The 21,937-nt window shown below is 38.9% G+C and overlaps 1 protein-coding gene across 1 annotated transcript; it reads right to left on the reverse strand.

Moving 5' to 3' along the window:
• Positions 1–243: 243 nt before the first annotated feature.
• Positions 244–20,812, reverse strand: rab11fip2 (RAB11 family interacting protein 2 (class I)). The gene is made up of 6 exons (XM_042501990.2): positions 20,610–20,812; positions 19,153–19,748; positions 12,559–12,965; positions 9,882–10,227; positions 8,029–8,101; positions 244–5,709 (listed from the first exon to the last, which is right to left on the reverse strand). The coding sequence occupies exons 2-6, from the start codon at positions 19,503–19,505 to the stop codon at positions 5,485–5,487; spliced, it is 1,404 nt and encodes a 467-aa protein (XP_042357924.1). The 5' UTR covers positions 19,506–19,748; positions 20,610–20,812; the 3' UTR covers positions 244–5,484.
• Between the last annotated feature and the right edge of the window lie 1,125 nt (positions 20,813–21,937).

The raw sequence follows: 21,937 nt of genomic DNA on the forward strand, positions 1-21,937 counted from the left end.
GCACAATTAAAAACACTAATCATGGTTTAACTGCCAGTGAGATCAGAGTTAATTGCGAATGGCTTTTAATTTATCCGCAAGTACAATAGGACAGGTGTTAAACGAAAGGAACAGCTAAACAGCAATCCACTTTATGTAAGATTTGCATTGGATTTGTACTGCAGAGTTTGATTATTTAGGATGCATATTAAAATTGTACTTTAATTAAAGCTTTTGATCTTTTTACCCAAAAAAAAGAAGCAGTTTTCATTTACAGTGAGTTTATTGAAAAGGACAATACAATCTTGCTTGTGTCATTTAAACTACATCCAGTTGAACATTTGAGTTTGATTATAATGATGACGATGATATCTAAAAGTTGATGATTGAAACTGTATGGAGAATGGGTGAATATTAAAGAAATGCATCACCAAATTCGGATGAATTAGTGCTTGTGTTGGCACTTTATATACAGTCATCGTTAACAGCACTATACTGTTATCATAATATACAGTATACATCTTTGAGACCCCAACGTGTTTTAAAAAAGACATACATTCTTGTCCCCACACAATCAGATATGAAAGTCTTGCATATTGGCTATTGTGTGAAAATAAACACAAAAAAAGCTCATCTACCTTCTTTAACAAAAGGAAACACACTTACACACTGTACACTTCAGAGTTAAATACATTACAATAAGGTAGTGTGATGAGTATTAATGAGGATGAACCCCATCTAGTGGAATCAATAGTTTCTAGATCAGGAAAACGACATAGAATTTGGCAATAATATCAAGTGTAACATGATCAAAACGTGTGATTGACATGCAGATATGACAAGAATCCAAACACACCCATTTACATTACAAGGCGTGTGCCTGAGTGAACTGCGGCACCCATTCAGTTTGACTACCTTTCACAAGTAGAGCAACATGTTAGTATCAAAATGTCATTTTCGGTCTCCGCCATGTTGGGGCACTAAACTCAAAACGATGTTTAATTGTGTCGGCACCTCTGTGCTCCGTACAATTCCGTAAACTCAGTGAAGCTTTGCTAACTGGCGAGATCTTTTATAAACACAGTCATCATTTCCTTCAAAACTGTGTGCCACATTACAAGCACCGTCAGGGGATTTAGCGGGAGCTTAAGTCTTAGTGTCTGGCAGCTGTATGTGGCCTATGGCAAGCAGCATCATATTATCAGTAGAGAAGACTTAAAAGACTGCCAGAGGAGGATTGTGAGATCCGACTTGAGCTTTATGTCATCTTCATCAAAAGGTTCAATGCATGCTTCGTCAACATGGGAAAAAAATCACCATTTGTTTGCGCTGTTTGTTTGTTTTGGGCTTTTTTTTTTCGCAATGAGGCAGACATTCACCTACAACACTTAGTACTTCAATGCATGTGCAAAACAATCTATATATTACAACACAGGCCATGGCCAAATTTTATAGGAAATGTTGCCTCAGAGCATTTTTAGTGCTTTGCATATTCAAACACTGGCATTAATTGGATGACAAATATTATGCAAAGAGGCAAGGAAGAAGTATAATAATGATGTAGGTTTTTTTTTTTTTTGCAATGTACCCCTTTCCGCTGTTGTGCTAGAAAATGATTTGAAAATGCTTTTCATTTAGATTTGTGTTTTAGCCTGACATCTACCAAAGCACCAAATTATATCACAGCATAAAGCAAATGTAGCAATCAAGCTGAAAGAAAAATGACAGGCAAAATTAATTAATTTGAACTACGCACCCCTCATTTTTCATTTGAACTAAATAACCTCAGGGTCCAAATGTGTTCAACAGTTTTTTTTATTAAGACCTTATCGTTTGTTATTTCATCATTCCTGCAAAGCAGCGGTGCTTTAGGGCACATTGTGGACCTACGTGTGCGTCACCTGTTCCATACTCTCTGTATGTACTGTACTCTATAATGCAAAATGTAACGTACATTAAAGGGATAGTTCTGATTTTTTGACTCCGCTGACAAAAGCAGTCATTTTTTGCTGACTGGAAACAGGTGCTACTGGTCTACCACTGCTTTGATCCGCTGGTTTGTTTGCGTTATTGTGTAACAGACAAAATGACTGATGCTCCTGTGTTCAGCAATGTTAAATTACTGTTTTTCTCAATGGAGTCTGGCTTAGAAGAGAGCGGTAAAACAGCGTCATTTTCCCGTCGGAAATTGCCGGCATACAGTAAAGCAGAGGAAATATTCTAAATATAGCGTACACTTACAATGACATTGATTTTTTTTTTTTTTAGGTGGCTAAAACACATTTTGTTGCCGTCCCCTCTACAGCAGCAGATTGCCTGCTCAGACTCCAGCCTACTTTTTCAAACTGGGGGCGTGCCGACTGTATGTAAGACACTGTCTATGGATAAGTACCACATACAACCCCACTTCAAAAAACTCTTCACTACCCCTTTAAAAATATCCCCTGAAATCCATGCACTCTCATTGCTAGCAAGAGAAAACATCTATCTCCAGATTTCACAACTTTGCAAATGTCAGTTTAGCTCAAATCAATTTTACACTTCGATTCCCACTTTTCAAGTTTCATTTAGCTGAACTCGCACTTTGACTGAACCTCAGACGGAGTAAATCCCCAGGAAGCACATTTCAAACATTTCACAGCACAACAAAATGTGCAAAAAGTCAAAAGGAGCTGATGTGATCTTACAAAGTGACTGTACAGTATGTACAATGGAAGCATCAGGAGCTCGACAAGGTCCGTGAACAACTGGTTAACTACCATCACAGACTAGTTAAAACAGTTGGTGAAGCCCGTAACACGAGGAGACAGAGAGTTTACACTTCAGCACATGTAGGAAGGCAATCAGTGAGAAGCTTTTCCATGATGGAAAACAGATTCATATCCACATATCTTATTAATTAGTATCACACAATGCTCATCATTTTATGAACTGATTCAAACAGCTTTACAAAATATATGCAGATCAAATAACCGTGCTCCGATAGAAAGGAATTTACATCTGTGTCACATCATCGCACAAAAACCGTACCAGCAATCACTTCTTGTCCGTAATGAAGATGTCTGAGTTTCATCAGACCGAGAGAGAGAGGGAAGGGGAGAAGAATCACCCATGTGAAATGATCTCTTTGGATACACCAAATACTTTAAAGGCAAGCAAGGTTCGATGGCCTTGTTAGTGTACGCGATATCCCACATTTCAGAATTGTGTATTTCAACCGACCAGAATACATTCAGTAACGGGAGATTTTGGCTTCAAGTCCAAAGAAGAGATCACACACCTTCAGATAAAGTCACTACCTTCGTAGCAGCAGAAATAATCAGCACACGACAAACAAGTGTTTCTGATTCGTGAAAAACTTAAGTGTTTTCGACTGTCGACATTTCACAGATACAGTGCCGTGATTTGGTATCGTACAGTGTGAAGGTCAAATATTGTAGAAGACTGGAAAGGAATTACAAAATAGATATAAATACCAGAAATTATACCAGCAAAAGGACAAAGTGGAACATTATCTAATAAAGAGATAGACCATTCAAAATGGCGTGCAACTTTGGATAAACTTACAATGATAATACAAAGTGTGTTTAACACTGTATGTGAAGCTGCTTTCCGTTAAATAGGAATAAACAATTCAAAATGTAAACCTAAACATCAGTAAGTGATTATTGAACATCTAGCTCAAGCACAGGTGATAAAGACTTTAAGAGTAACCTTTAAAGTAGTCGTTTAGTTCATTTCAATATCAGCAGTGTGATCCAACAGCTGCCCCGTCGCTCACTCGGCATTTGTTCAGCGATAAATTCACAGAATTGAAGAGTTGAACATGGAAACAACATATGTTGTTATGACATTACCATCGCAGATTGAGGCAACATATGTGACATAAAACTGTGAAATGAGGACAGTTAGCTTCTGACACATGCTGTCAAACTGTTATTTGTGACCCGAATGACACTCATTGGCTGTTTACCTCGAACAATTATAAAGTGATCATCATCAGCACGCACTGAACTGCTGAGACACCTCGATTTTACTGTGTGTGAATGTTAGAAGTTGGACTGTTTTGTTAAGACACAAAAAGAAAATAACAGCTGAAATATTCTGAGGCACAGCACACAATTTGTGACCAGGTAAACAGCTATTAATGCTGATGTAACTACAAATAAAACAGTATCAGTAAGACCTTAATATGTGAAATATGTCTGAATTTGATTTTTTTTTTGGATTTGTACTAACTGTTCAGTGTTATTACAGTAGAAAGGGTGGTGAGGGAGGGGGTATACAGTAGCGTTTTTACCATAAAGTACCTTCCAAATACAATAAAATAATGTTCATATGTAAATGAGCTATGAAACGTTTATAAATAAAGATTGTTCAGCATATATCCACATGTGCAGCTTGGTACCATTAATACAATCTTCAGCAAAAACAGCATTTGAAGGAGATGAAGGCTGGTCAGTCCATGGAGAATATAACTTTTCCAGGCTTTTCCAGTGAATTTAATTAATAGCAAGAGATGAGTTTGACTCAAAGTTTTGATTAAAAAATTGTAAACAAGAACATTACCAGCCAAATGTAAAGCAAGATGTGATTATTGCACTTAAAGTCATTAAAATGATCACCTTCAACGAGTGACTGCGAGACCATTGGCCCGAGAAACTTAAATGATAGTCATCACGAATAAAATAAAGAATGAAAAGTCAGTAACTGATAACAGCAATGCACGTTTGTTCGTTATTTTTGAAGGGAAAAAAAAAGGTAAGCTAGAGAGAAACCAGATACTGTCCAGCAACTTCTCACCATAACTCTCTTTCTTTCTAAGAATACCTATGAATCATTCAGGCTATTGGGCAGGAGCACAGAGTTCGTGTACATCTGCAGCACAGAAGAGGCAAAGCTGATGCTGCCTTCGCCAAATGCGTTTCGTAGTTTGGGTGGTAAGTTTGAGACTTGTGCTCGAGCGTAAACACATTAACTACAGCTTTGTCTTATCGACCACTTGACCGTCTTTCGGCACACAACTGCGACTGCACCATCTGGTAAACACGAATTTGGCTGCATGTGCACCTTAAGAGCTTCTGGGCGAGTGATGGCAGCTGCATGTGCACCAGACCTCTGTGGGTTCACAAGTGCATACAATAAACTGTAGCTACGCTTAATATTTGTCAAAAATATGGATTTGTTTGACTAGACTGATGAATTTCTCTTATTCGGTTTAAGTACCTAAAAATGCACCGCAACAAGTATACGTTAAGTAACTCTAAATTGTAAATCTCGGAATGCCAAACAAATGTGTACTAAAATAACAAAAACATTGGAAAAAAAAGTTTACAAAAACTACATCCATTGAATAAAAATGTCCTAAAGTAAAGACTTAAATCAATCATTAATTTGGCTTTGATCAATCCCATTTGTTCCCACTTATTTTGCCACACGATATTGATGCACGAGCTACAGCTAAACCTTCATTAGTAACTTCTCATCCTGCGTTTTTTCCCCACTCTACTTTTTAGAAATTTTACCCGCCTTCTTTTTTGGCTCATAGGGTGTCCGCAGGATGCTCGGCGTCTCCTCCATGACCCGTACAAGCAGGTTATCGATGTAGTCTTCCAGCTCCCTGATGTGGGCGTCTTTCTTTTTCACCACTTCTTTCTGCTTGATGAGTTCCTGCACAACTTCCTCAAAGGACAAGTTCCTGTAGGCGGCCACGCTTTCCTGCGTCCCCTCCTAGAAATGGAAAACAAGTAAATGCTCAATTTAACCCCAGCAGATTTTGAGGTTACATGCTCCATAATCACCATGTTTTGCAGAGATATTCTTTTTCAAAAAGTGGACTAAAATGAGTGATCTCCCATGAAATGTCAGCATCTGATAACAAAGGCAATACCCTTTAAGTTCACTCACTCTTTTTTCACTCATGTGAAAAAAATGAGAAAATAGACTAATTAGACGTGTTGGCCTTACGTGACATAAACTGTCATGTGTTTATCTCTTGTTCTCTGTTGCTAATAAAGGCTAATTGAGTGTTGTTAAGATGAAATTGTTCTCAAGGGATTTAGCACTGACATGTCAATGAATTCTGTGACAGATGTTTGGCTCTAATGCTGTTTAACAATGTTTATAATGAGAATCAAGGGCAGTTTGACACAGCAAGCAGCTAACATCTAGAGAAAGTTCTTCTCCTTTTTCTTTTTCATATAAGACATCACAAAAATACGAGAGGTGCGATATCAGTCCTAGTGCTGAAATAAAGTATGATAGCACTAAGACTTTTAACTATAGGAATCAATACGCTTCACAGACATTCTAAAACTGTTACATTAATGGTTGGTTGTTACCAACCATTAATGTTGTCTTAGATTGTAAAAAACTTTGTACCGAAAAGATGAACAAGCTTGGTAGAACTTAACAATAAAAATTTCCTCCCCCAAAAATGGAATCTTTGTTTTGACGTGGAAATGCCAGGCTGCATATTTCTGCAAATTAAAGCTCAGGCTAATAAATTCCAAAATAAGGATGCAACCCAAGCCCGACTTTGCTCTTTGAGGACAACCTAGTTGGACAGAGCAGCGTGGTACGGTATGTGCAGATCATATTGCGCGGGTACGAGAGGAGCTGTAATCGTTTTTAATGAGGGACCACTTTATCGCTTCAGTGCTGGGCATCCTCCCCCGGACGGATAGAGCAGCAAAGCCTTCACCCTGTTTAAAATACCACACTTATCAGCTTCCACTCCCATGCACCATTCAAGCCTCTACTGCTGGGTAAAGACAATGCAGAAAGACCTGGAGCGGGACTGCTTACCAGGTATCTTATCGCCTCTAACAGCATAGAGGCTACTCTGGGGCGACACAACCCAAAATGAAATATTTGCCACCGAGATTAAATGTCCAATGTAAGGAGGGTTTCGAGAACAGAGCTCGGTAACCTATTCCTAACGCACAACACAAAAAAAGGCATCTGACTGAAAGATACTGCACTTAAGCAGCGTGAGAGTGAATAAGAGAACTGACAGCCATATGGATGTTGGTTTCACATACAAGCATGTGTACGTGCACACGCTCGTACTCTGTCTCTCTCTCTCACACACACACACTGCATAATAATCGGGAGCTTTAGTGGCTGGTGACAAAGGCCTGGAAATGACCATGAATTGGCAAAGTAATGATGACCATTTTTCTGCGATCAGTAGTGAGGAGAAGATAAGGCGCACACTTGGCATTCTCCAGTTGTGTCATTACAGTTTCTAATGAGCTCAGCTTTGAGAATCTAAAAGCTCAGTCCTTTGAAATCTCTCACTGCCCTCCCCACACCCCCCCGTGTGTGGTTAATTAGGGCCTTGAAGCAGAGGAAATGGGAGCTGCCATTTCTGCGAGGCACTGCGGCATGCACAGGGGCACATGTGTGGATACCGACAGCCCTCAACACCCACAAAGAAAGGTGAGGAAAGCTATTATCAGCATTCTCTTTCTCATTTAGGCGTCTCTTTAACTACTGCTCCCACCGCTCCCTCATAAATACCAATTTTGCTGTGTAATATTCGGCAAATTTGAAGGGGTTTTAAAATTGGAAATGCAAAATAATTTCAGCTAAATACAAACTAAAGGTTAAAACATCATGTGCAGATATTGTCATAATCATTAAAAGGAAAAAATGCATATCTCTGCCTTTCCTCGCCAAAACCTCCAATTATGGATTTACAACACACCGCTATGACTGACCTTACAGACCGAAATTTCACACCACTTCAAATTACGATCAGATCCGACATGATGACCGATGTGTGCAGCTGCTAATTAGGTGAATGGCACATCTGAATTTTCAGAGGCCTCAGAGATCAATGTCACCAGCTGCTATGCACCATGAAACTCAGACAATTAAAAATCTGCATGACACTACACAGGAAGTAGTGACACGGTTGCAACTGCCTGGGTCATTTCTTCTTTCTGTTCATCTCGATCACTGTCGGGCAAAACTGACAACGTGCAACAATATCACCTGACAAATCATCTGCTCTTATACTGAGCGTTGTGCTGTAGGTCTTACCTTTTTCTTGCCGAAGATGTCCTTCTTCTTAGGGCCAAAGGTGATGTCTTCATTTCCTGTTAACTTTTTATCACTACGAAACAATCGAAGAGAAAGTCATTCTTCACACGAAGGCACTACAGTGAATATTTCAGTATACTTTACTAAAACAGAGGCTCTGAGGTGACAGAGCAAATTTGGATTTTTATAATGGCTGAGATCATTTATCAAGAAAACTGTGAATACGTTCAATACTAAATAATGTACGTTAAACCACCTTTTTGTATTCCCGCACCACATTATAAATGACCACTGAGCGACTGTACGACAAAGGCAGCAGTAAAGATGATGGACTGGTGCCTATCGAGATAAGTGGTTAATTGGGTGGTCTATCTCTGCAGAGGATCTCATTACTATAGCTCAGAGGGCTCTGTTATCAAGCCCGGGCTCTCTAAAGAGCCACTAATGACACCTTCCACTCTGATAAACCAGAACTTAGCCACAGCACTCACCAACTCTTTATGTAACACAGGAAATACATGGAACCAGCTCGGTGGAAATGCTTCAACAACAATACTTGACAACAGAAGAAGAGACAGAGAAGAGGTCTATCAGATAGTAGATTTCAATCAACGAGGTATTCGAAACTTTATGGGAATGCTGTAACCAATATCCTGTATTTTAGTGGCCGTCCCATGGGGTAAGCAAGGTCACGTTTTGGGATTGTGAGATGATTTATGGAATATGAAGAAAAACATACAGAAGTGATGCTACAATAAGAATCTTTGCTGTACAGGCGCTGAATGCAGATTCCTTGCGATGTGGATGGAGGTGGAATTAAGGCATGGAAAATCTGGATATTCCAGTGGAATATATTAGGTTTTAGAGTTTAGTTATCAAAGTTGACGTCGTTAAAATACACCACTAAGCCCAAACCTTACAGAAGCAGATTGTCTCATAAATATTAGCTGATGTGAGGTGTAAAAACCTCAACTAATCTCAAATAAGCATGAAGATTTATTGTGGTCCGGAGAGAGAGACTTTTACAGAAGTTGCTGGCTTAGGAAGAAGTACTCTAGATTCCTAAATTAGGCACCCTAATGCCAAGAGGGATAAATGAGGATACTGGACTTTTTGTAGTGTCTTCTGGAATACATTTACTCTCAAAGAACAGAGGTTTTTGAGAACAACTAGAAATTTAGTTAAGGAGTGAATGTGTTAAGGTCTACTGCAAATTTACTTAATTTTGTTAAAGCTGGTAACGAATGATGTTCGAATGATGGTAAAGAATGTTGTTTTGCATTAATAAATGGATATTGAATTGCCTGGGTCTAGCACTTTGAATCAACACTCTCCTCAGAGTTGATGATTTCATCTGGCATTGTGACACGAAATGACAGTTTGTCAGTTAAAAAAAATAAAAGATCCAATGAGCACACAGGGACTGATGAATAGCCAATCAGATCCATTGGCAGGATTGTACAGACTGTGATTGGCTGGGGAATATCTAATCCCCCTCTCCCACGGAAATAAGTTAGCTTCAGTGCAATGTCAGACTGAAGATGGAGACAGAGTGTAACGAGTTGAAAATTTTTTTAATATGAAATGTTGTTGACGATAAAATTAGTTTCTAAGAATGTGGCTGTAATTGCAAATGTTTTCAATGTATGGCCATATATTTTTTTAAAATCTAGCTATTTAAAAGGTTGCCCAGCTGATTAATGGACTATTTGTAAGGAAAAGCGAAACGACCTGGAACACCATCCTCATGATGGCATGATAGCAGAAAACGTTTTGTGAGATGAATGAAGGTGCACTGAATGAGACTTGGACTGTGTTATAATTTTGATACGGAGCAAACAAAAAAGGACTACCTGGCTTTGTAGTTGGAGATGAACGGGTTAGTGTCTGCCTGCGAGTCTCCACTAAATGGGTTCGGGGAGCGTAGGTCTCCAGAGCTGCCTGAACGACCCCCGTTGCTGGTCTTGCGGCCTTCCTTCTTTCCAGTCACGCGTTCCAGTAGGCTGACCTTCTCCTTTTTCTCCTTCCGCTCCGCCCGGTCCCACAGCTGCCCGTGCTCCCCCTCGAATGGGTTGCGGTTGCGTGGGAGCGTGGCATACTTCTGTGGCAGGGTGTCACTGATATCAGTGAAAGGGTCACTGTGTGCCTCGCCGTCCTGGTAGCCGGGCACCTCGCTCTGGGAACGCCTGTGAGGGCCGCCTGTGCTCCATGGAAGAGAAACCAAAAGCAGTACATCAACCTATAATGTAGTTATGATAAATAAAATCTATCCATGCAAATGCCACCTATAAAAAATAAAATGTGTTTAGTTTGTAAGATTACCTGTGACATCATTTAGGATGACCTAATCAGGCTTTATAATGGTATCAGTGATTTGCTCTCTGAGAATTGGTCACTCTGAAACTGATGATAGATTGCTTTCTGTAAAAATAATCAATTTCTGTTACTCTGTTGTTTTTTTCAAAGTTAGTCTTGTGGCTCTTCCAACTAATAGACTACCACACCACACACGAAACATTTTATTGTGAGCGGTATGCACAACTTGGTATATGAATTACACTCTCCAAATCTGCCGTCCTCCTACCCTCAGAAGTTTCGGTAAGCTCCCCTCCCCTGCATGCCAACCTGAATAATCACAAAGAAGCTTGATAAAGTCAAAATCCTCCTAATATAACTGCAACAAATTGCTGTGCAGTAGAGATCATAGTCAGGATGGAGCAGGCAATGAACTGAGTGATGCCAATTCATTTGCTTCTTGTAATTGTTTGTACATTTAGAGACCAAAAGTTTAGTTGTTGGTCATGAAAATGAGACACTTTTCATAGCTGCCTGGTTCCCTGCAGTTTCCTCTATTAAGTATGAGTTTTACTGCTTCAGCACTGAAGTCAATTGACAGTTTTCATACTGTGTCCGTGTGCTTGTCTACTGTAATGAAAAAATAAACAGCTGCAAGGAGATTCTCACCTGCGCGTCTGTTTTTGGTCCTTTAAGGGTCATTGTGACATCATAATAATAATAAGTGAGTATGACTGTATATCATGATACTGCAATATTTTTTGAGGTGGTTATCATACCGTTGCAAACCGAATCAGCACCTGGTGACCATTTTGTAAAAATACTGATTAGAAAATAGCGTGATTGCCGATCATAACTGACATTACCAGATAAAGATCTTTAGGGATTATTAAATGAATCTCAGTGCAACCTGTTCTTATTTATCCTTCTGCTTTTTTGGTTGCACCACAATGCAGGTCAGTTAAAGTAAGCAGCCTTTGGTATTCCAGCACAAAACAAAAAGCATAACAGCATATATAATTATTATCAACACTCCTTTCTTGTTTTGGCATTGTTATTTGTTGAGATTCACGAGCCTTTCTTTTGGATCTCTGTACTGTTGTTAAGAAAATTGAGACTATTGTTTATATTAATTACAGCTACGGAAGGACAGAGAAGGCAAAGTGGATGCCATTTTATACTGGTTAGCAACAGAGACTAATAAAGGTCAAAAATTGATATGAAATACCTAAATAACTAATTTGGTTAAGGTTTATATACTTTATACTGTAAATATATGAACATTCAGAAAGCTCTGTGACTTCTATTGACCTCTACTGATGGGCATTAGAAACTGCAACTGCATCCCATTTTTAGAGTTGGACACTTTCACAAGAAGAATAAGATATTTCATTAACCCTTTGAAATCTGGCTTTACATTACTTTTTTTGTGCAGCGTTCAGGTGCCGTTCACAAATATCTAAACCTCTGGACCCGGAACAAATTGGCTTGATTTATTTTGAAAACATGGGTATAAAGGCAATGAAGAACTTGGCAAGAAATGACTTGATTTAGAAACATATATTCAAAAAACTAGGGAAAATGTCCAAAAAAACTATATTTACAGTTACAAAATTACAATTATTTTTAAGCGCTTTTGTTTTGTCTGTTTGGTCTCAGTATGGTTTTTTTTTACCTTCCTTTTTTGCTACTGTTCAGGCAATTTTCTTGTACTCTTCTTGCTAATCCTTGGGTCATTTCTCATTGCCTTTTTCCCATGTTTTTGAAAGAAATGAAGCCACTTCGCTGAGGTTTCAGAGGTGCTGACCTGACCAACTCTGCACCATAACAGTGCAAAATAGCATCATTATTACAGTTCTTTGTCATACATAGCTTAAAATAGTCCATTGCTTGTACCACTGCCAATTCTATAAAATTTAAATATATGAGAAGGTAAATGACCAACTCATCACTTGTGACATAACTTAAATGGAAAAAAATGGTGTTATTAAAAAAAGCAAGCCTTAAAGCTTTAGCTATTAGCCCTTTGAGATCACACACATAATGCATTTAAAAGTGCTGTATGAAACTCTGGAGAAAAAAAGTTGATTGTATTTCCATGTCATGAAATACTGATGCTTTGGGCTGATGGTTTGCTTTACGATTCAACAATCAACTGTCTTTCTCCAAATATGACAAATATAGAAACAAATTGTTGCAGCACGCCTACAAAAAACATAAGGTTCTTGTCCTCACCACTCTCTTCTATGGAGTTCATGGAGTCCAGTTTGGGCCGAAAGTGAGTCCCAATGAGGTCTGACATGGAATGGGCTGCAGAGAGTTTATGGGCCCCAGCGAGCAGCGGTCTCTTGACCTTTGCTTCAGGCTGGGGTTGTGGTTCTGGGGCGAAGGACTGACGGCTGGGCTCTGCGTCGCACACGGCAGAGCGAGGCAGGATGGCTGAAGACGTGTCGCTGAAGCCGCTGTCGTGTTTGCGACCCTTCATTTTGTCCTTCAGTTTGGAAAAAGGCGAGCGGGGCTTTTCCTTCATGGAGAGGTCGAACATGCTGGCCGTCATGTTGTTCCTCATGAACTGGATGCTGACTTGGATGCGGCCTCGATCTTTCCTCTTCTTCCCTGGCTTGGACTCCAAGGAATACCAGCTAAAATGAGAGTGGAAGGAGGCTTAGGCGGAGCAAATTCAATGAGACAATTTATATAAAAGGAGCAGGTTTTATGGACATCTTCTGAGTTGATTACACATAATTCCACATAATTCAGGAAGACAGGTATACAAAGTCAGAATGTGGTAAAAGTCTTTAACACTATCAAACAATACGACAAAAGGAGAAAATAGCCCACATTCTTTCTAATGTGCTCTACCTACTTATTTGTGGACACCAGTGAAAAGGCTAATTTGAGCAGACTAATCCAAAAGCTACACACAAATGCAGGGGCTTAAACCGTTTGAACTTTTTTTTGACACAAGTGAGAATGCAATTTATCATTCAGAGGATAAACATTATTCTTTCGCAAAGTGAACATAAGAAATAGTCTGCTGCTGAATAATATAGACCATTTCAGGCCGCTTTTTGGCTCCTATTTGTTTAACCTCTCTGCTTTTTCGACTGGAAGTAATGGGATTTATGCCTTCACTGTGAGCGAAATAAAGTGGCATTTGCACAAATCTGGCCTTTGTTCAGAAATGCAACGACAAGCAATTGGGAAATTGCAAAGCCACGTCGCGGGAGCAGCCCAACAGTTCATACATGCTAATGAGACATATCCTCTGTGTTGTAGGGCTTGCGACAATGTCCTTTAAGAAACCAGCATCAGCAACAACCACCAGTCTGTGTATTCTTTCTGCTTTTGATATATTAATCTGGGAAATGTTGTGGGATTATTCTAAAGGTCACATCGATTTTGCTTTCAAACACCTTATCGTGGTGCAGTTTGATCAATGTAATCAATTGTTCTAAAAGACTCCTTAAATTGAACTGATTTAAATGCAACATTTTACTCAAATTATGAGTCAACATATATTGTGATGCAATTAAAATCTGTACATAACACTTTTTTTTTTAAAAAATTGCATGAACAACATTCCCATCTTTAAGAGGCTGTACTGCGCTGAGTTTAAAGCTAGAGCCATGATGCTGGTATCATATGATACTAGAAGACATGATATTTTATTTAACTACCGTACTCTCTCTTTAGCTGAAAACTAATTGATCAAATTTTTGATTCAAAACATCCTCACCATAACAGAGATGGCTGTCTTTATTAGGGAGTCTAGTGGAAATGGACTTTTCTCCCCCTCTCTTTTTTCTTTTTCTTCATCTACTTCTTCTTCATTTCTTTCTTCTTCCTCTGAATTATTTCATTTTTTAAGTTTATTAATATACTTTTTTAATTTCATCTATCCTTACATGTTTTCACTTCTTTACCTGCTAACTTGTCTTTTATTTATTACTTGAATTTTTTGTGATATATCATCATCAAAACACGCTTGAAATAAAGCTTTTGTAACTGTATTTTTTTGTAAATTCTTTGGCTGCCAATAAGAACAATTTTTCTTAAAAAAAAAAAGAAAAAAGAGAGAGACTAGAAGACCTGACACACTGGTACCAGTTATGTCATGCTAGCTTCTCAGAAAAGGGGCTAAATTAAGATGGACAGCATCAGATCCACTACAGCAGAATCTGAAGCTGTCAAGCTCCCACTTGGGGACTTTAAACTTATTTTAAGGGCACTGGAAAAAAGCATCTTTGGAAACTTGGCACTTTTACTTAAATGTTGTACATACTGTATTGATAAATCTGTTTGTCTATAACTAATTGTTGTTATATTGTATTTTGTCCGAAACAGGTCTCTCTAGAGAATGAGACGCCTTGTCTCAATGAGACTACCTTAAATAAATAACACTCTAAAATTAGGGAGTATTTTGGTGATGGAACAACAGCATGGTCATTTCACAGGGGTACCTTGACCTCTGACCTCCACATATCTGATTGAAAATGGGTTCTATGGATACCCATAAGTCTCCCCATTACAGACACGCCCACTTTATGTCAGTCCCATGCAGTTTTTTGCTGTCATTTGATCCTAATCAAGACAATCAAACAATTGTCAGTATGGACTTTATCACTGTTTTGTAATGCAAACTAATGGAACAACAAATGTGATTAAAAATTAATCATAATTAACTGCTGAAATGCTGCAATTAATTGAGATTTTTTTTCTTAACAGCCCTAATTTACATACACTTGTTTACATACATACAATTACTAATATTACTTCCTGGATTTACAAGGAGACTTGTACCATCTCCTGAATACCACGATGAAATATCAGTTATAAGTTCAGTCCTAAGTGTTGGTATTGGCTTTTTAAGAACCGCAGCTGTTCAACGCTATTCTAAACCGTCTCGTGGCTCAGAAGCCCGGTCATGAAAGGCCGCGCTGGGTCCCATTCCCAGGCTGCGCGCCACGCTCAGTCTGATCAGCAGCCACAGCATGCCGCTGCCGTGGGGCCGGGGCTGCACCTCACGTGTGTCTCAAGGCCAAGATAAACCTCCCTGTGCTTGGAACCACAATCCTCCCACTCGGGCCTGGACCGCTGGGAAACTCCTCACAATCAACAAACACAGGTGTGCGATAATTATGGGCTGCCTACTCAGATGTCAAGACGGGCTTTCCTCCCCAATATGTCAGTTCAAAAACATTGTGGATGGGCCGAGGTGAACACAGAGCCACTGTGGAGTGTGGATACAGTATCGAGGGTCCCGGCGTCATTGTCTGTCAAGTATGCCTGCAGTGTGGGATTAGGCCGACAAGCAATGTGAGCGTATTCATTACAGAACCTCTGCTGAAAAAGTGCACGGCCTAGAGGTGCATCGGCTCAGGCACCTTAAACAAATAAAACCCATCCATGCTGATTATAACATATTGTGATTCTCCAGCCTGATGGGCACAGGGGAAGTGCGCTAATGTCTTTCTATGTTGAATATACAGTGAGCTAATTAACACCAGATCCAGTTTGGTTATTCTGTTCCCGTTTGCTTAATGTAGGGTCAAAAATTGTGTGTGTGTGTGTGTGTGTGTGTGTGTGTGTGTGTGTGTGTGTGTGTGCGCTGAACTTGTAAGGGTCAACATCCCAAATTTAGCCTAATATAATACTGTACTGCCTCTTCAAGCTATGATGGTACATTAGTTAAGCTGCTGTTTTTGTGAATTATCTGATTAAGCTTTCTGTAAAGAAATTTCACAAGGAGACACACTTTAAAGGGATAGTCCACCCAAAAAATGAAAAATATACATTTTTCCTCTTACCTGTGGTGCAATATGATGTAACTAGATGGCACTTGGCTTGTGGTGCTCACAACCTCAAAAAAATACATTTGAAAAATTCAACAGCAATGTCTCTTTCCAGAAATTATGACCCACTTTCTTGAGATAATCCACAGACTTGGTTGTGAGCAGTCTCTAATAGAACTATTTTCTTTCTACTGAACTACATCCACCAACCGAATCACTGCGTTGTGAGCATTGATGGCGTCCTCCTCAGCTAAGCTGTAATGTTAGCTAGCCCAGAGGTGTTAGGCGAGCTAGCAGTGCTTCCTTCTGCGCAGTGATGAGGTTGGTGGGTAGAATTTGGTAGGTGGTTGGTTTATCTTGGGTAACCAGGTCATGATTTCAGGAAAGAGACACAGCAGCTGAGTTTTTAAATGTGTTTTGTTTTTGTTTTTTGCGTTTTCAGCACTACAAGCCGAGTGCCATTTAGTTCCATTATATTGGAGAAAAGGCAGACATCTCTACAGCCGATATCTCCAACACTCTGCAACTCACAGCAAAAAAATCTGGACTGATATCCAGCACTACAGATAAGAGGAAAAATATGTACTTTTGATTTTTGGGTGAACTGTTCCTTTAACCAAGCACTCAGCATAAGGCAGGTAAACAGCCTAGACAAGTTACCTGGTATTGAAAAGACTGAGTCACACAGACAGACATCCACTAATGGCCACAAACTTAACTTCTATAGACACGTCAGCTGACTTGCATTCCTTTTGGTTTGCCGAAACCATTCAGACAAAATTAAAGACGAGGAGAAAAAGCAGCCTCCACCTAGAACAGGCCAAGATTCAAACGCAGGTGAAAAAAAGGGCATACACCATTCACACCTTAAAAAACAATTGTATGTATAGGAGTGACTTACAAGACATGTTTAGCCAGCTCCTCTAGTTTCAATTAGACCAACTGCTGCTCAAATTGTCAGTGATTAAGCTAAAAGAAATCTCTCTACAATGTGGGCCGATTCATTGCTAAGCCTCCTACAATAGAGGGTCAATAAGATGCAAACTAACCTGTCGTCACGAACTGAACACAAACCCCATCTGTGATAGTTGTGTTAAAACAGATGAAGACCCAATCTGGTGTTTCTAGACCAGTTCACCTACTGAGCTACAAAACATTTAACTTCTGTTCTTTAAATTAAAACACGTCTAACTAATAAAATGTATGTCTAAAACAAGTCCATAAAGAGAAAGAAGGAAAACGCATTGGAATTTAAATCATGTGGTGCACAGGAGTGAGGTCATGAACTTAATTGAGAAGACAGCACAGAATATAATGCATGAAACACATTGGTATTATGACGTTTAGCCTAATATAGCAATAACACATGAAGAAAATGTGACAAATAACAACTATTTTAGTCCATGCTGTAATCCACTTATGACTGGAATTGTTCTGCAAATATTTTCCACTTCCTCTCCAAAGTCCATTCCTATAACAACATAATTGATGCATGACTGTGAGCTGGAGTTGCAAAGCATGTGAAGGCTATAAAAGTGCCACACAGAAAAGAGCTCAAATACTGCACACGTCCCGTTAAAGACGTATGAAATGTACTTTAAGATTTAAATAAAACATCTCAATTTATTGGCATCAAAACACATCCCAGTGTCCGATTTTCAATTACTGTTCTAACTAACGCAGAAGCTAATAAGACTGGTACTGTTACATGCCAGGCAGGGGGAGAGTACATTTTGCATTTTGTTTTGTCAGATATTTGTCTCCTTTTTGTCTCCTGTTTTAAAATAGAGGACAAAACAGGACAAGTACTTTAGTTTTTTTTCAACAAATCTTCCATCTTTCACATATTAATCACAAAATAACTATACAGCAATAACTGTATAGATTACAGATGAATGATTAATGGTATTACACGTTGCCTTAAATTTTATTTTTCATTTTTACTAAGGATGCACTGATTGTGAAATTCTGGGCTGATACCAATACCAATATTTAAAACAACATTTCTGCCAATAGCCAGTGCTGATTTTTTGTTGTTGTGGTTTATATATCATACAGTGCGCCTCCTCTTCCAAATATCAATGACAAAACAATAAAAATCACAGCTGTCTCACAGCCTACGTTGTAGTAAGATGCATGTTTTTATTTACATAGATGGGGATATCTGCCTTTTTGCAGCTCAGTCCATTTCTCATCTCATCCCAGCTGTGAAGAACTTGACTGCTCACTGAAAGCAATGATGAAAATAAACCTTATGTTCGCACGTCATCCACCACATTACTTCATGCCAGTAACTAAATAATCGACACAGCATTTAGCCTGCACCAAACTTAGGTTACATAACATATAGACATTGTCCACTGCCATCACTGAATGTCATGTTGTTTGCCAATAGGCTGATGGCGATCAACAAGACCGATTAATCGGCGCATCCCTAATTTTCACCTTTTAACTTTATGTTGCCTTGATTATGCAAAGGACGCCAAAGCTTGTTGGTGCGAATAAAACAGAGCAAAGATTTCTAGTGAAGATTTTGCATGTGACATAATTTATCTTCTCATTTTGGATTGGTGGTTTGCACATTTTAACGGGTGCACATGCATCACCTGAAACAATCCTGCTTGAAACCTGCGGCAGCAGAGTAAAACAGTAAGGGAGCGATCACACTGAAACGTGTGCCTCCAGGTGTGACCACTCCAAAAACGCCTTGGAAAGTGCATACTGAAATCAACTGGGAGCGTGTGTGGAGCGGGGCTGCATACACCTGGCCAAAAGTAACACTGACGAGTGGATTGACTCCGTGCCTTGGGCAGAACAGTTAAAAATATTTTAACTTATATGCATGCCCAAAAAACACCAGAAAAATGCCAAAGTACCACAGGGATACAATGGTTTTGCTGGGGATGCTTCTCTAGCGACGCATCTCGGTGTGATCAGCACCTACTGGAGGCAAATTTAAATGTGTTGCTTGCTGTAAAATAAAGTGTTTTGAGTTGAGATCTTGGACTTCACTGCTGCAGTATATGATACTTACTCAGTTTTCTTTCGCTCCTTGTTATCAAAGATTTCATTAAGGTTGATGGACCTCTGACCCAGGAACTTGTCCATCCCAACCAAGGAGCGATGCATCACGATAAGGCAGAGTTCATATACTTCTGGGTTGCCCTCCAAAAGCAATCCAGGTAATTCAAAGGAGGCCTCCTCTCTCCAGACCGGGGTAAGCGTCTTCTCTGCCACTGACGTTGAATACTTCTCTTTGCCCAGCTGGATGATTGTGTAGGCATCATTGGTGCCATTTTTGCCCTTGGGCTGTAAACCGGTAGCTTGAAGAACAGTGGCTTGGACATGGGTTGGAAACCACTTTTGAGACTGCTCGCCCAGTGACATCGTCAGCACTGGTTATCAACTGAAATCCATTCAAAACAAACTAAATGATAATTGATGTAGTTAGTTTTTGTAGTGAGTGCGATGTGCAAGAAGCAACAAACATGATTCATTATAGTTTGTTGTCCATGTCAGTTTGGTTTATGTGCCTACACTAGCAATCATTGCAAGCCATGACAAGTCTGACAAACTGAGCAAGCCTCATCTTCTGTCAGATCACAGATGTCCAAGCCACTGGTGAGTCATCTGAAAAGACACAGAATGAAGCAGAACAGCATCAGTATCTTTCCCAGAACCATAACATGACTCATGAGAGTATAAAGGGAACATTGGTATAAAGCCAGCTCATATTTACAGCCAGTTTTTTTGGCAGTCTCTTGCACCAACATGTGATTTTGAAGTAATGACAAGAAATCTCAAAAACAGAAGTTAAATTATGCTATATGATTTTGAACAGTTCCTATAAATACATTTTCTCAAGCTGGAGTATCAAGAAACTGATGATCTCATCCAGTGACACATTTTGGCGCTGGTCTATTGTCATTTAATTAGTGACTGACTCAGATGATGGCGTGATTTGTATATATTAGCTCTAAATTAATCTTTCTGAATACAGTGCCTCAGACGGAGAAAAAGAAAATGTACTTGTAGTCAAATAAAATGAAGATAAGTGCTGTCAAGTGTCTTTTTCACAACCTATAAGCAGCCCCAGGTCTTATCTCTACATGTTCATCTCTAAAATTCTTTTTTGTTCAACTTGGAGATGAGACTGGATTTCATTACTAATTTCTCATTACATGATTAGTCAGCTGTATATTACAGAACGTGAATTCCAACTGAGTGTAATTTACCTTTAAGTGAGCATCTTTCCACAGGTCTGTCTGAACGAACCGAGCTGTTATTTAACGGACTACTAAGGTCTGCTCACACATTAAAACAACTTTAAACGCTAACATGAACACACTACGACGCAACATTAAGTTATGAGGTTTACACCGAGCTTTACTGTTGTTGGTACAGTCTGTCAGGCTGCAGGATAACGTTAGCTTTCTGTGGCTAGTCCCTGAGCTAACAAGCACACAGAGCATCACACACACAGCTCCTTACCTCGGAGTCATTTTCACCGACACTAAAAGGACATTCAGCGCTTCAGCTCAGCAGAGACTGGCTTCACAAATACATTCATGCGCTGGTTCCTGAGGAAAATGCCAGCTAATGTTAGTTGTTGCTGCAGCAGCAGCTGCTGCTGTTGTTAGCCATAACTCTTCACTTCTGTCGGCCAGCGGCGAGCTCTACTTCCTTGTCGGACGTCACTTCCTCCTCACCCCGGTGGAAGTTCAAGCATTAGAAAAAAATAAAATAAATAAATAAATAAATAATAAGGGGCGGTCTATTTTTCCTTCCCTTTAAAAGCAATATTTATTCAACCTAATTATTGTTTTATGTTGTGTTTGTTTTATGTTTTTTTTTTCTTTTCACGTATTTGAAATTCTTTCAGATATGTTACTAAAATGATCATTTTTCAATGTCTTAAAATGAATTACTGTATAATTTGAAATATATATATATATATATATATATATATATATATATATATATATATATATATATATATATATATATATAATATTATATTATATAATATTAATATTATATTATATTATATTATATTATATTATATTATATTATATTATATTATATTATATTATATTATATTATATTATATTATATATTCAACCCAAACCCCCTGGTATGTTTATTCTAATTTTGTGCTATTGCTATTGTTGAAATGTGCAAAACAATTTGTTGAAAAAGTTTAATAAATGAATAAAAAATTAAAGTTGGTCGCACACGCTCATGCACACACATTTACAGCTTTTCAAAAAGAAAATGTAGATAAGAAACTTAAACAGGTGACAAATACTAGAGTATTCATTAAAAAAAAATTAAAAAAATAAGACACAAATGGAATGTGATACAGAAGAGGGAAAAAAGATGTAATCCGCTGTGAATGATAAGTTGTGGGATAGTGCACAGGTAACAGTAATGAGAAGCTATATGAATTATTTTAGCTAACACACTTGTCTCTGTAACATATAGCACATGTGCATGTATGTACGTGTATAAGAGTGCTCGTGGACGGTGGGGGTGCACTTTACTTGAGAGAGGTAAATCATACAAACATGGGAAGTGCTTTTGTCTCATGAGTGGGACATGGAGGTGCAGATAAGGGGTTCACTTGAATGAACACAGACATGCTTGTCACCCCACTTGACAAGTGCATCTTAACCAAACACACCTGCCTATGTTGGTTTTATCGTTCTGCCGCAACCAGTGCAGTATGTACACACCACTGGCCTGAGGCTCCGGCTGGGCCATCCATCAAACTGAGATTATTGCACTTATCTAGAGTACATCTCTAAATGAAATGCTAA

This window comes from Plectropomus leopardus, chromosome 13 (genome assembly GCF_026936395.1).
Source record: "Plectropomus leopardus strain MGB_pleo_1.0 chromosome 13, ASM2693639v1, whole genome shotgun sequence".
Lineage (NCBI taxonomy): Eukaryota > Metazoa > Chordata > Actinopteri > Perciformes > Serranidae > Plectropomus > Plectropomus leopardus.

Excerpts from the sequence above, each read along its gene's own strand:
- rab11fip2 (XM_042501990.2), bottom strand. The coding sequence starts at position 19,505 with ATGTCACTGGGCGAGCAGTCTCAAAAGTGGTTTCCAACCCATGTCCAA. Across the intron at positions 12,966-19,152 it reads AAGGAGCGAAAGAAAACTGA|CTGGTATTCCTTGGAGTCCA; the intron begins GTAAGTATCATA and ends CTCTCATTTTAG. Across the intron at positions 10,228-12,558 it reads GAACTCCATAGAAGAGAGTG|GCGGCCCTCACAGGCGTTCC; the intron begins GTGAGGACAAGA and ends CATGGAGCACAG.